Consider the following 15,465-nt stretch of genomic DNA (forward strand, 5'->3'; position numbering starts at 1 on the left):
ACTCAAATATATGTTTATTCACACTAACTCAAGCACTAACCCTAGCACTAATACGTATGACTAACACAAATAAAGCTGGCAAAACAATCATTTAATGGCACCATTGACCAGGTAGTCCTTTGTTTTTTCAACGCCCAATTTCCGGCGACGAGGTCAAACGACGAGGCTACACCACGCTTGGGACATCACAAAACACAAATCCTTTCTCTCTCTCTCTCTCTCTCTCACGCGCCCTCTCTTTTACTTTCTTTTCAAATCTCCCTGACTCCATCTATAACCTCATCTTCACTCTTTTCTTCTTCCATCTCTTTCTGTTAGTTCTTTTTTCTTCCTCTTCTTCCTCTAATTCATCTACTTAACTTTCTTTTACTCAGACTCTAACTCCAATTCCAATTTTCCTCTCCTGTTGCCAATTTCTTTTTCCCTTCTTCTTTTGCCCTGTTTTGCTATACGGCTATGAAATATGGGTACTGAATACCGACTTGAAAAAGTCGTCCCGACGTCTTTGGTGCAAGTGCCTTCGGAGAATCATGTCATATTTTTGATACGACATTACTCTATCAAATCAGCGACTACTTCGTGAAACTCAGTCAAGGTCTGTTATCGGAATAATTAATCATCGTCAACTTGGGCTACTTGGGCATGTGGAACAATTACCTGGTGTTCTAGTTGCAAGACAATCACCACAAGAGACGGGAAAGGGACGACAACAGAACTCGTGGCTGGAACAAGTTGGCCCATGCCGAGAGCTGTTTGGAATGAGAAGGGTGGCTGCATGGGAGCTTGCTTGAGGACAGAGTGGAAGTACCTAGGTTTAATAGTTTGTTAGGGAAAAGTTCGTTCAAATACACTGGTGCTATTGCTTGGAACTCTTTACCGATCAGCATACAATCGTTTCTAAAAGTAGTTTTAAAAAATCAGTTAAGTGTTATCTTTTAGACACTGTTTTTTTCTGAAGAAAATAGTTTATATGTTTAATTTACACCTTTAATGCTAGTCATTTTTCTAAGTCATTTATTTTTCTAGTCTGTACAGTCATATTCTTCATGTATGTCAATTCTGACTTTTTTTTCTAATCAACCTAGCTTTTATTATGACAATCTTTTCCTAGTTAATATGTCATTTTTTATGAGGACCACAGTGGAAATAAGTCTTTTGACTTTCTGTGCCATCCTCGGATGTACAATTATATTTACTATGTATGATACGAGTCTTACCTGTATTGTATTTTATTGTATGTATGATTGAATCCGAATAAAATCAAATAAAATGAAATCAAATGTGATTAAAGCGAAGCGTCGTCCGGCGTACTGTTCCAATTGATGATGAACGCTAGACCACATTTTATTCACCCGTTGTCCATGTCCGACCACAAAGAAGGCACTATACTCGGTGCATCGAAAACTGGCCGTTAGGGCGGAGCACGGGGATTCCCTCTGTGTTGCCACATATAATTATTCTATAATTCTATTTTATTTTAAAGTTTATTTTATAATTTTATAATGTTGCCACATATAATTATATTATAATTTTTTGTCACACACCACCACTGAGGTAAAAATCAAAGCAATGTTTTCTATACAAAGGTCTCGTTTCCTCGAGTCGTGAACATGGCATGTGTGCGGGAGAGAGCGACGTTGCCACTTCATCCCTTCTCTGGCCACGCCCCCACACTGCATTCAGAAAGCATTGCATCCACACGCACGTTCTCGCCATGGATAAATACATTATATATATATATATATATATATATATATATATATATATATATATATATAGAGAGAGAGAGAGAGAGAGAGAGAGAGAGAGAGAGAGAGAGAGAGAGAGAGAGCGGGTGGGTGGGCGAGCCGTGCGGGCCGTGTTATCTGTGGAGATGTGGCAACACCGGGAAATTCCCTAACCCCGCCTTAGCGGCCAGTTCTCGTTGCGTCTACTATAGTACAGTGTCTTTGGTACAACAGAAAACGCCACTGGGTGTTGCAGATATATCTATTTCCTCATATCCTTCATGATTTATACCAGAGCAACGAACAATGCAGGTTTGTATTGATATTTGCATGAAATGTAATAAATTGCACAATTCAAGTCATAACAATCGTAATCTAATATCATTTCATATATCTATTTACATCATCCATGAATAACTTAGATTCTGAATCCAAACTGCATATCGGGCCGTCGATGTGATAAGTAAAATCGGCTACACCACATACTTGAAATACTGTACTCCATCTCTGGTAGGCAACTTGTCTGAATAAGTTCACTTAATCAAGAACGCAATGGCAATAAAAGTATTAAAACAGAGGCACAAAATATAAGATAAATCTATTCCTATCATTCATAAGATTTTTAAACAAATAACATATTGAAAATAATGTAGAGTATTAGCTCGTGTTTACATTACGTCATATTGGGAAACAAAACAAAACATACGATGTCCCAGCTGGTCGAACTAGCGTGAGAAGTTGCGAACACGTGCGGAAAGTAGCATCCAGAACTTGAGAACTGCGTCACCGAAGCAGTAAAATACATTAAAGGTGATTTGTTAGAACCTGAGTAAATTTAAACATTGTATTTTCATATCTGCGCATACGAATGCAAAATAAAAACAAACAATAATAGAATGCTATGACAGGAATTGTAATAATCTATTAGTGGTTAACACAAGCAATCCCAAATTGTTGTAATATCTCTTATTACAACGTAGTAATACTGCAAGGTTGGACACTGTTGAACGAACTCCCGTGAATAATTACTTCCGTTTTGTGTCAGAACACAACCAGAATAGTGGTGCGTTTACATATTATATTAATCCCCCCCCCTCCTAACTAGTAATGAAAAATCTGTCACATGGCGAATAAAGCGGAATTATTGTTACTATTTAAGTGTTTTTCAAAATTGTATACTGTGTTTTAGTTGTCAGTTCTTAGCATTCTGTGTCAAAAGAGGTGTTTGCATTAAGTATATCGTAATATTAACATGACACTTTGTTGTCCAATAGCTCCAAACTTATCCTATCCTAACTTGGTTCTATATCAGTATCACACAAACACACGTCACTTTTAATTGCATATGAAAGGTCTGATTTTTTTTCTATTGAATTATTATGTTAGGTACTTAGGAGCTACGGGTCCACAGAAATTTCATGTTAATTATCTGTGTGTGATTCTAGAATTTTAACCCCAACTTAACCATTCCATAGAAAAAAAAATAGATCTTTCTAATACAAAAACAAAAAAAGAAAAGTGTGAAATGTAATATATTTTTCATTGTTGTTGCATGGTAGTGGAATAAAACCAAAATGGCAAGGTATCTATTTCCGTTAGTCATTTTTTAGCAGGCAATCTAAACATACAGAGTGGATTTACAGTATCATGTAGTGTATGTCATTGTATTTTTTTGCAGGTATTGTGCTTTAGATATACCCAAGATAAAAGTACTTTATGGGCAGGGGTTAATTGAGATAGAAATAACCTTATATTTCAGTTAAGATACTAAATTTTAAAGGTTTAGATTTATTGATAGTATAGTAACTCTGTCTGTATCTTAAAATTTGGATCTTCTCCAAGCTTTTGGCCATACCCAACTCTTGTCTAACTAATTTGCGTATAAACAAAGCATGTCACACTAGCTCATCACCACCATATTTTTATGTATTGTTGGCATAAATCATACTAAGATTGACCTATATTGTCACATTATCAGTGTATTAAATGCAGTATGTAAACACCTTTGTATTGTGGAACCCCCTTCCCCATCCATATGAGAAATTTATGGAGTAAGCAAGAAAAACACTCCTTTAAGATGCATCATTTACTCATTTTAGAATAACTCTCCATTTGTTAGCTTTATTTTATGCTCAACAGACATTCCTCATGCATCCAGTGTGTCCTCCTTGTCCATTCACCTTATTCTTGGTTCTAGAGCTCCTGCCATCTACTTTTGCATTCCACAGTCTTTTAGCTTGAATCTGTTGACTTGTTTTTTCTGTATGCCCAAACTAACTTAGCATTCTGTGATCAACTCTACCTGTTACCTCATTCCTTATTATTCATCCATGCGACCCCAACCATACTTCTTAGACACTTCATCCTAAAAAAATTTAGCTCTTCATTTCTATCGCCCAAAATTTCAAAATCTGCTCCATACACTGGCATGGGTGCAATCACTCTATACAATCTTCTCTGTCCATTCATCTCCAGAGACCTCTTTTTCATAATACTTTTCACTTCCCTAAGACAAACTTGCTTTCCTTACTCTGTAATTTCCCTCCACTTCCATTTCTCTATTCATCTGTTCCCTGCTATATGTATCTCCAAATACTTAGTTTTTTGTCCAGTTTGTCTAATACAGATTTTACTGTTTCGAGGTGAATTGTTTGTTGTTTAGTCATAACTCCTATTGCAAACAGACCAAAATATAGATACTGCCTAGCAGCAGTTATTTTAGAATAGTTTAACCACTTCAGTACAGTGACACCTACGTAGACATCATGAGGCGTGAGTGGGTACATGAGGATGGGTCAGCGTCTTGATTATACAGTATATATATATTTTTATTTAGTTATACATGAGTTACCCCCAGATTCTGTGAACTGATTGATCACATTTTCTATTTTTGTTATTACTCAAAGTAAAAGAGAATGAGTAATACAGCAGTGACTTTATAATTTATAATGCAAATAGTTCGATACAAATAACAAATGGCAGCCGATGCTGCACACGAGAATTTGATTCTTACTGAATTGCTTTGCTAAGATGAAGGTCATATGGTGTGATGTTCTAAATGAATACCTTCTGCCCCACAGTAGTAATAAGTATTATCATTAATATTGTTGTTGTTACTACATCAATTTCACTAAGTGGAAAACCTGCAGCCCCACAGTGGCTGGCAATGGTCCTCAGGCATCCCCACAGATCTCTCTGGAATTGAACTTTGGACAGTTGTCTGTGTTGTACTGGTGTTGGAGAGTTTCTTTGTTATGGGCTGAAAGTAGTAGGAGAGGAGTAGGCAGCAGTTGTCAGCACTCCATATGTTAAAAGGTGTAAGAAATACATTTGATGTTGATAGGGAGATATCTTTGGCCTATTCTGAAGACTGAGTACCCCCCAAGATTGTGTCTTTTTATGGAGGTGAGAGGGTAGAGAAATTTTGAAAATGGGTAGCTACACTGTCCATCTTGCAGGACCACATGCAGGATGTTATTGGTCTCTCAATATGTGTTTGTGTGTACACTGTGTATGTTCTTTGCAGAAGGTTATCAGATAAAGAGACTTGGATCAACCAAAATGGCAGACGATTGGAAAGAGAAAATTATTCAAGAAAAGCTAGGAGGGAAGAGAGACTGGACTGATGAGGAAAGAATGGAACTTTGCAACAAACTTGATAAGGAAATGGAAGAAAGATTAGAAAGTATGGAGAAGGGAACAGCAAACATCAAGGACAGGTGGACTGAGGATAATTGGGAAGAGGTAAGTGTTAGCATTAAGTGAAGTTGTTTACATTGAGTCATCATGGTACATAGATGGAGTAGAGCTAAAAATACTCTTTTACTTGAGAATAAAGATTACAAGAGTACCACTCAACAAACATGAAAATTTAGATTTCAACCTCACAATTCCCTATTGGTGGTGGATAGTTAGAGTTATGATATAGTTATAATTGAAATTTTGCCTATTTTAGCCTTCAGGTTTTCTTAATTTGGGTTTTATGTATTTCCTTCTCTTTACTGACCTTTCCATGAGGGAGAAATATAGTGCCATTCTGTGTTACAGAAAATGGGGGAACATCCATTGTTTGCGCCATACCTACAGAAAGGAAAGACAGATGGTGAAGCACCACTAAATTCATTAAGTGAAGGCTTGGCACAACTGAAATATGCACCTGACCATAACACTCCTCAAGGTGAGGTTGTTTATAAATAGTTAGAATTTACATACATGCATATACCAAAAGGTCTTTTCTCCATTTTAAGAGGGGGGTACATGTGAAGGCATACCCTACCAATCACCTATTTATTTCCTGGATGCCATTGATACATATGTATGTGTGTATATATATATATATATATATATAATATATATATATATATGTACACGAGATCTTGAGCAACATACTGATTGATGTAGTGATATTACAGAATTGGCGCAAAATTACAAAGAGGAAGGAATCAATCACTTCAAATATAAGAAATATCGGCTATCCATTGGAAGTTTCACCGAAGCAATAAAACAGAAATGTGAAGATGTTGATCTGAATGCTACTTTGTACAATAATAGGGCTGCTGCACATTGGCACTTAGGTAAAGTACAAGGAATGCTGGAACTTAAGTTACAGCTAAATAAGAACCAATCTTAAATTAATAAATATGTATTTATGGATGGAAATTAAGATTAATTTGTATGATAGATTGTAGTGTCCAGTATGATATTCCCTTTGTTATTAAGAAACTGTTGTTGACATTCTTGATTTTCAACAGGAAATTATAGGTCTGCCATAAAGGATTGTGAGAAAGCCGTTGAGTTGAAGCCTGACTACTCAAAAGCCTTGATGAGGGCTGTGCAGTGTACACTGAAACTCAAAACTTGGGATGAATGCATTTCCTGGTGTGATAGAGGACTCAAGTTAAATGGCACTGATCAAGACTTGCTGAATTATAGAACAACTGCAGTAAAAGAAAAGGTTATACTTCCCATTCAGTATACAGTGATGAGATAATAATGATGATGATGAAATAATAATAATTGTTGCCTTGAGTTTCACTAAGTGAAATTCTGCAAATCAAAAGTGGCTGGCCATAGTCCCTGGATTTCTCCATGGATCTCTCTGAGAAGAAACTTTGAACTGATGTCAAAATTGTATTAGTGTGGGACAGCTGTATTACCAGATTAGAGTAGTAGGTTATCAGCTCCCTTTGTGATAAAGTGGAGGAAATATTGCTGAAGTTGATAGATATCTAGGGCATAGTTCAGAGCATGAGTGTCAGCTCCATGGGGCAGTATCACCAAATAGAGGTGAGGGTGTGAATGAGTTTAGAAGACGGGTAGCAGAGGGCTGATTATTTAATGTACATCATGCAGGATCATCATTTGCAAGTGCTGGTCATTTATTCATTGTCATGCAGTGATAATGGAATGTGTATTTTTGTTTAGTAGGTAATGTATATGATCATTCATTCCTTGTTAAGGTATATAACTCACTCAGTTAATTATACAGGATATTAATATTACTTATAATGAGTCATCAGTTGTCATGGAAATTAAAATAGTTTAGCACTTCACTCTCATAGTATTTATTATGATTTTGCAGAGTAACAGGTAGGTGTGCTGCTTTCTCATATGGTCTTTTATATTAACATTGGTAACTTTCAACAGAAAAAGATTGAAAGAGACATTCGGAAGAAACAAATAGAAGAGAAGAAAAAAACAAAAGAGGAACAGACTTTGCTAAGTGCTATCGAGACGAGGGGCACCAGACTCAGGAACAAAAACCAAACAGTTTCAGTCCTTAGCCTCTCAGACCTGGAGCCGTGCCATCCTTCAGCCATGGTTTGTAATCCTGAGTTTTGTAAATGGGAGCATTGAGGATGTATTTACCTAGTTGTATATGTGGCTGAGTCAAAGCACACAATCATTACATGCATATCTAAACCCATTTAGTGACCATCTACATTTTTCACTCCAAACACTCTTGGAATATCTCATATTTTCTAAAAGATGATAAACTAAAGAGGCAAGGCATGCTTTGACTTGGCTAACCTTATAAGGGGGGGAAAGGTCATTGGTATATGTTGTGTTTTTTGTGTATGCTTATACTTCATAGATCTTATCTGTGGGAAGGATAGACTGTTACATTTGTCTACTTTGTAGATCCCATCTCATTGCCAATTTGTGGTGGTTCTTAAGAGCATCGCATGGGTTTCTTTACTTCTTTATTGAACATTTACTATGAGTGAATTGGTACAAGAATATAAACAAATATAATAAGTGTTACAAAGTGAACATCTTGACCTTCCTATTCAATCCTATATGAGCATATAAAGGACCACATACATAACAGTGTATGCATATAGATTTATGTTATCATGTAAATTTATGCAAAACTATATTTTTCCTCATATTTTAACATAATTTGGAAATATAATGTTTATTTATGCCCAGAACCTGGTTGACATTAATACTTGTCCTTGCTATAATTCAGCCATATCACTTATTTTGTTATGAATATTGTACTTTGCCCAGATTACAGTTCATCTCTGTCTATAATCCAGGAAATAATTTTATCAGTATTTTCCAATACATGTAAGTTAATTCATGTAATTTGAAGTTTGTGTGTGTACAGATTTTGTGTCATTAACTTGATAGAGGAAGTACATACATATACTAAAGGCTTTTTTCCCCCCGTATACAGGAGGTAGCCAAAAAGAAAAAGGTATAGAAACCACATCCACCCATTCCATCCCCTACCTACTCCACTACCCTCCACCCTCTTCCCTCCCTCACATCTTGGCACCTCCTGGATGACAGGTCATCCCTGCATCCTGTCCACTGCCCTGGGTCAGAAGCAGTGTCGCAAGACACAGCACATCCACAGCAAGGCCACTTCATTAATTCGGCGACTCCCCCCCTCTCCGTCCCCTCATGCAGAAAAGAAGATGGGGAGAAATCCCTTTGGGCTGCGTCAATTAATTTCTCATACATACTCCCTCACCCCCCATCCCCCACCCCCACATGCATCACAGCATCATCCAAACACAACCCTTCTCAAAGTAACATGCAGTTGATACTTTAGGGTCTATATAGGGCGCCCCTACGGACCAGAGCCACACATCATTTTGTCTGTGATAGAGGAAGACTCTGTTCATAGAGAAATTATGACACTTTTATTATACTACGACTGTCACTCCGTTATGCTCTCCCCTAACCCCTTGTTACTGTCCTGTACCATTTCTCTGAATATTCATTTCCTTTTTTTGCCTACCCTGTGGTGGGGGAAAAGAATGCTGCCACCAAGTCTTCCCACTTGAGTTGTAAACGGCAAGAAAAAACAGGATGGGGGTTAGGACTAGAAAAAAAAAAGTAAAGTAAAGGTATAAGAGGTATACAGGAAGTACCATGTCTATTTTTTTCTTACACTATGTTTGCATATATTAATAACCTTATCCTTTTTGTAAGGGAGGTGACAGAATCAGTGGATCCCTAAACTCTTTCTGGGATAAAAACACAGAAATGGGGCATCTCACTCATCACTTTGCTCATTTCAGTTATTTTTTGTGACATATGGGACTATGGTGGTAACATTCTTATCCTCCTGCCACAGGAGCATAGTGAAAAAAAAGGTGGTGTCCTCAGAGTGGTATAGGAGAGGTAAACAGCAGAAATAATGGATAGTGAAAATGAAAAAGTGCCCCAGCATTCAAGTAAATGAAGTGGGCTAACTGTGGATATGCTGTGGCTTGCTGCATTGTTTCTGATCCAGGGCAGTGGGCGAGATGCAGGGATGATGACCCGTCATCCAGAAGGAGCCAGGAAAAGAGGGAGGGAGGGGTGGTGAATGGGAGTGGAGTACATGGGGATGAAATGAGTGTGAGTAGATTTATGCCTTTGACTTTGGCTACCTCCCTTGTAAAGGGGGAAAAACACTTTATATGGTATATATCTATCTACCTGTCTATATACCAGGGGACATCTTCCCCCTTGTAAGGGAGGTTGCCAGCTAAGGCATGCGCTCACTCCCACCCATTGCATGACCATAAAGGAATGCCGCATGGCTGGTCTGTAGGGAGTGGTGTTCATAAAGCCTTTTAAGTATTGACTGCATATAAATGCAGCCAATACACTATTATAGGGATTATTGCATACACTAATGTCATCTTTCCTTGCTTTGTATACAGGGCTCAAAGGTTCATCTGAATGAGGAAGGGCAGTTGATATGGCCAGTCTTGTTTTTGTATCCCGAGTACCACGAAACGGATTTCATTCAGGAATTTAATGAGACACAATGGTAAAGCTGTCTTTATGCATGAAGCCATATGTTTTTGTACCTTAGCTTCCAATTTGTTATTACATCATCTTGCTACAATTTTAGATATTTTTTACTAATGTAGGTATTCTTTTTATTTCTTAAGTACTGTAAAATGTACTTCTTTTTTTATGTGCAAATAGAAGTGAAGTGCTGATTTTTTTTTTTAATTACTATTTCAGTTTCGAAGATCATTTGTCCGCAATGTTTGGGAATCATGTTCCTCCACCACCATGGGATACTGAAGAGAAATACAAAGTAGAAAATTTGCTAATATATTTTGAAGATTATAAAGCAAATAAATTGATTCCAATAGATCCAGCAGAACAGCTATATAAAGTTTTGATGGATTCAAGGTATGCTTGAATATGCTTATGGTATGGTAGCATGGGAAATGATTATTGGATTGGCCAAATACTAGGGAGTGAATAGCAGAAAAGGGGCAGAAGAAATTAACTTAAAAGATAATGTCTTTACCTTGTTTATATAACCAGTGTAAGGAAAGGGGCAACATTAGTAGGGTCTTGGGATATGTATGTATGATTACCTTAAGTGCATTGATTTTGACCTAAGCAGTGCACAGGGGACAGGGTGCTGAGATGGGAAGGATGATTGAATGGGTCTTATCTCTGATGTGGGTGTGTACTTTGAGTCAGCTATCCCTTTAATAAGAGGAAGAAAGGGCCTTTGGTATGTATTGTTATGGACAGGTGTGATGGAGAAGTGTGTGGGCAAGAATGAAAATTAATGGATTCAAGGTGAAGTTGACCAAAAAGAAAACTATACATGCATAACAAAGGACCTTTTTCCCATCCCACACCCATCTAAGATCCATCTATCACCTTTCCCATTGTAGCACCTCATGGATGAAGGGTCATCCATGTCCCCTCCTCAGGTCAAAGCCAATACAGCGAGATAGTGCCTCCACAGGAGAGCCTGACAGCTAGAGCTGGTTTACCCCCACTGCTTCATTATGTAGTGACATTATTCCCTTATTCACTCACAAAATTTTATATAGCAGACATACATACATATACCAATGGCTTTTTACCCCCTTACAAGGGAGGAAGCCAAAGTCAAAGGCACAAATCCACTCCCACCCATTTCATCCTCATATACTTCACTCCCAATCACCACCCCTCCCTTCCTCTTTTCTTGGCTCGTGGATGATGGGTCATCCCTACATTTTGCCACCTGCCCTGGGTCAGAAGCAATATAGCAGGACACAGCACATCCACAGAAAGGCTTCTTCATTTAATCTGCACCCCTCCCCTCTTTCTCTGTCTCATCATGCAGAAAAAGAGAAGAGAGGGAGAAATCCCTTTGGGCTGCATCAAAATATCATTCACACATACTCCCTCACCCCAGAAGTATGATAGGGGTTACTAGGCTGGATAGAGTGAGAAATGAGGAGGTGAGGAGGAGAACGGGTGGAAAGGGAGCTGGGAGATAGGGTGGATGAAAGAGTGTTGGGATGTTTTGGACACATGGAAAGAATGAGTGAAGAAAGACTAGTAAAAGAGGTGTGTAAGGCAGAAGTGGCGGGAGTGAACATGAGGGGGCGACCTAGGATGAGATGGATGGATGGGGTAAAAGGAGCTTTGGGGAAGAGGGGAATGTCTGTGGAAGAAGAATGAGAAAGGACAGAAGACAGGGATGAATGGAGAATGGTTGTATATGTATGAGGTTGTGATGCATGAGGTGGAATGGGTGGGGGATGGTGGGTGAGCTAGAATGTGTGAGAAAAATTTGACACAGCCCAAAGGGATTTCTCCCCATCTTCTCCTTTTCTGCATGGGGGGATGGAGAGGTGGGGGGGGGGGTCGCCGGTTTTATGAAGTGGCATTGCTGTGGATGTGCTGTGTCTTGTGACACTGCTTCTGACCCAGGGCAGTGGATGGACAGTTCTAGACTGACGTGGGGGAAACGTCGTATTCCATGTGCTGAAGGAAAACTCTCTTGTGCTCAAAGAGTCCTTGTAACCCTATGGTGCCCTGCTTGTGTCGAACGTCAGGGCCCCTTATAACACTATACCACCTCTCCCCACCCTCCGCGCTTGCACAACCACGGCGAGGGGAATGCTTACCTGCAAGCCAGGGCGAGCGGCGGAGGCGGAAGTAGGGAGATCCAAGCATGAGGATGGCAGGTGCTCCACCGAAGGATAGGAGGCGATGGGGCGGCGTTTCCGGAGGCCGGTGATCGCTTCTGTAGACGGCAGAGCGGCAAGGCGCTGGTTGGACAGCGCCAATCCTCATCAGCGGGAAGGGCGTTTCAGAGCTTCCAATACAGAGGGATGGAGTTGGGTAGGGTGCGGTGGTCAGACAGAAGCCTGGAGGTCACGCAGGTCAGCGTGTGACCATAGGCGGGGCTTATCCTTGCTGTGGCCTGTAGTCTTCAGAGCGTGTCGGCGGCTGGCGACAGGTCGTCACCGTAAAGCACAGGTATTGCCGGTGATGGCACTCCTGACGTGAGTAGGAGGATGAGCGAATAATAGTCCATCATCCATGAGAAGTGGGGCCATCCAAACGGGTATGGCTTGCATTTGGATGCAGCCAAGATGGTAGCAAGCATCTCCAGTGATAGCGGCGTGTCGGTATTCGGTGTCCATCAGAAACCATGGGCCACACTGGACGAGTGGCAGCCGGTGAGCTGTCCATGGGCAATGTCAGTTCGGCGCACCTGTTAGCGTATGTCATCGCCAGGACAGGCTCCGGGAAGTTGAGTGGGACTAGCCAAGCTGAAGGAGAGGAGGGGCATTCGAACCTCCCCGTGAATCTGTATGGTGGCGTTGCAATCCCTGTCTCCGACGTCGAGGTGGTCTGGAAGCGTTTGTTGCGGGGGGGGAGGGGCAGGTGAGATATGTTGGCGTCGTCTTTTCTGAGAGTGGCGGCTGCCTAAGTACTGAGGGCCTATCCCCGTGATTTACACACCTGCGAAGGGCAGCGCATCGCGGGCGCTGACAGGTGTTGGAGGGCAAAGGCCCAGAAGGCATTAGGACGGCAGGTGCCAGTCCTTCCGGGAGAAGGGGCGGAGAGTGCGTGTGTCTGGCGGGGGACCCCTTGCATGGTGACACGGTGTATGCGTGCAGGTCCTATTGGATGTCCAAGACGGTCCCCTTCAATGCCTTCAGTGGGCAGCAGTGGTGTCGCCTCCTCCTGCGGTGATGTAATTGCCATGGGGGAGCAGTGGCAGTTCCTAAGCTGGGTGGGTGTGGCCTGTGCGAATCAGCTAGGCCCCATGCGGGTGGCACTCGCGGTGAGCAAGGCGAAGCAGGACAAAGGCCTCCTTGTTTGCACGGCCTGCTTTGGCCTGGGCCCCATGCATGTTGACGTCCACAGCTAGCAGGGTGGAGCAGTGGGACAAAGGCCTCTTTGTTTGCCCCACTACATGCACGAAGGCACGCCACTATCACTATCACACGATTTTGCACGGCCCCGTGCATGTTCATTATATCAGCACTGCACTCGCGGTCCAGCGTGTTCACTGTCGCCTATCGGTCTAGTTCCGTCAGTACGCGCCACTGATTCATGTATCGTCCCATGTTTCACTGATGCACATTGCAAGGACTTGCAAGCACAATCCTATTCACTGCACCATGTGTGCAACAGAAATGCGGGGGGGGACGTTTGAAGTCTTTATTAATCAGTGGGTTATGGTTGTGTACAGAGGTGAGTCACAATAGGAGAGCTACATGCTCACAGTAAGACGGACAGTTCTAGACTGACTCCAGGATAACATCATTCCCTGCGCAGAAGGAAAACTATGCCATGTCCTACATATCTATCAATGAGGGCCTTGTGCCCAAAGAGTCCTTGTAACCCTATGGTGCCCTGCTCGTGTCGAACGCCAGGGCCCCTTATAACAGTATACCACAGGTACCTCCCTTGTACATACATACATATACCAAGGCTTTTTCCCCCTTACAAGGGAGGTAGCCAAAAAGAAAAAGGCATAAAATCATTCCCACCCATTCCATCCCTGAATACACTCCACTCCCCTCCACCCTCCCTCTTATCTTAAGTACCTCCCTTGTAAGAGGGAAAAAGCCCTTGGTATATGTATATATGTACTAACAACCTCAGCACTTTTATATACCCTATCTGACCATATTCTCTTTACTTGTATTTACTACCTTACCACCACATTTCTCAATATATTTCCTCATATTACCTACCATACTTTTCAAACATTTCAATTCAGATGCATAGTCTTTCTGTAGATTCTTTCTGCTCCCTTCAAATTCCATGTCTTTACTCCATAATTCCAGAGGCACAGTCTCTCCTTCATATCCTTTTGTTGCATTCATCCCCAAATACCTATGTCTCATAACAAGTGAAACACTACTACAAAATTTGGGATGACCTTTGTGAATAACATAACTCAAGTAATTAATCATTTTTCAATTTTACAGATACCAAGTTGTTGCTGGGACACCATCATTTATTGTGCTTGTGGAAGGCAGTGAAGCAAAATCAGAATTCTTGAGAAGATATGAATAGAACATATAAGATAACCGTTAATTTGTATTGAGCTTGTGCTATCAGGGTCACAATTTACATCTGTACCCTGTGAATGCCAGGTGATGGGTACCTGTATGTAGTGGTCATCCTTGTGTGGTCAGAAGGAAATAATATCTGTGAAGTCATTCAGGCCAATAATTTTGACATACCTCCAGGACCCCATTTTTACAGGGGAAAAAATATGACTTCAGCACATCTATTTAGGGGAAAAAATAAAAACAAAAAAATCTGGCATGTGTGAACAAGCATTAGAAATGGCCTGCTTCTGATCAATTACTTTTCCTGCATGCAAATTGGTATTTAACCCATTAAACTCCGATGACAAGATGTCTTGTCATTTGGTCAAATAAAACAAAAAATCATAAAACACCAAAATGTTTGATCAAACACCAGAAAAATATGACGTCAGTCCTCGCTTCGCTCGCGAGCGAAGCGAGGACTGACGTCATATTTTTCTGGTGTTTGATCAAACATTTTGGTGTTTTATGATTTTTTGTTTTATTTGACCAAATGACAAGACGTCTTGTCATCGGAGTTTAATGGGTTAAGCTTTCATGAGATGATCATAATTACAATCCATCAATCATTTCATTACCTCAGTTATTGTTCTCTATTGTTATTAGTAATCCTGCTTCTGAATTTCATTCATTCTCATCACATGCAATCCATCAGTCCTTTCATGAAAAGTGTGGTTTTACAAATAAATTTCGAATATGTATCATACTTGTTGTTTTTCTTCAAACCCTAAAGGCTTATTTTCAAGTGTGATTTCTTAATTAGAGGCCAATGAGAAATCTGAAAAATATGGAAATTTCTGGAAAAAATCATATGACAATAGACTATATATATATTTATACATATATCTATATACCAAGGGCTTTTTCCCCCTTGTAAGGAAGGTATCCAAATCAAAGGGACACCCATT

The 15,465-nt window shown here is 40.4% G+C and overlaps 1 protein-coding gene across 3 annotated transcripts; it reads left to right on the forward strand.

Annotated features, from left to right (window-relative positions):
- The first annotated feature begins 1,951 nt into the window (after positions 1-1,951).
- Positions 1,952-15,263, forward strand: Dpit47 (DNA polymerase interacting tpr containing protein of 47kD). 3 transcript variants are annotated; one of them, XM_076211324.1, is made up of 9 exons: positions 1,952-2,039; positions 5,254-5,471; positions 5,775-5,904; positions 6,140-6,301; positions 6,479-6,681; positions 7,374-7,547; positions 9,893-10,002; positions 10,203-10,376; positions 14,432-15,263. In XM_076211324.1, the coding sequence occupies exons 1-9, from the start codon at positions 2,009-2,011 to the stop codon at positions 14,517-14,519; spliced, it is 1,290 nt and encodes a 429-aa protein (XP_076067439.1). In that variant the 5' UTR covers positions 1,952-2,008; the 3' UTR covers positions 14,520-15,263. The 3 variants fall into 3 exon arrangements, with proteins under 3 accessions (XP_076067439.1, XP_076067448.1, XP_076067458.1); XM_076211333.1 differs by lacking the exon at positions 1,952-2,039 and adding an exon at positions 2,417-2,537; XM_076211343.1 differs by lacking the exon at positions 1,952-2,039 and adding an exon at positions 2,437-2,537 and having other exon boundaries at positions 5,257-5,471.
- Positions 15,264-15,465: the final 202 nt, after the last annotated feature.

This window comes from Oratosquilla oratoria, chromosome 2 (assembly GCF_046742065.1).
Source record: "Oratosquilla oratoria isolate Oo_2021 chromosome 2, ASM4674206v1, whole genome shotgun sequence".
NCBI lineage: Eukaryota > Metazoa > Arthropoda > Malacostraca > Stomatopoda > Squillidae > Oratosquilla > Oratosquilla oratoria.

Bases quoted from the DNA above. Each gene is read 5' to 3' on its own strand.
- Dpit47 (XM_076211324.1), top strand. From the start codon at position 2,009: ATGATTTATACCAGAGCAACGAACAATGCAG. The intron at 6,302-6,478 runs GTAAAGTACAAG...GATTTTCAACAG, and splicing joins TGCTGCACATTGGCACTTAG to GAAATTATAGGTCTGCCATA. The intron at 10,003-10,202 runs GTAAAGCTGTCT...TTACTATTTCAG, and splicing joins GAATTTAATGAGACACAATG to TTTCGAAGATCATTTGTCCG.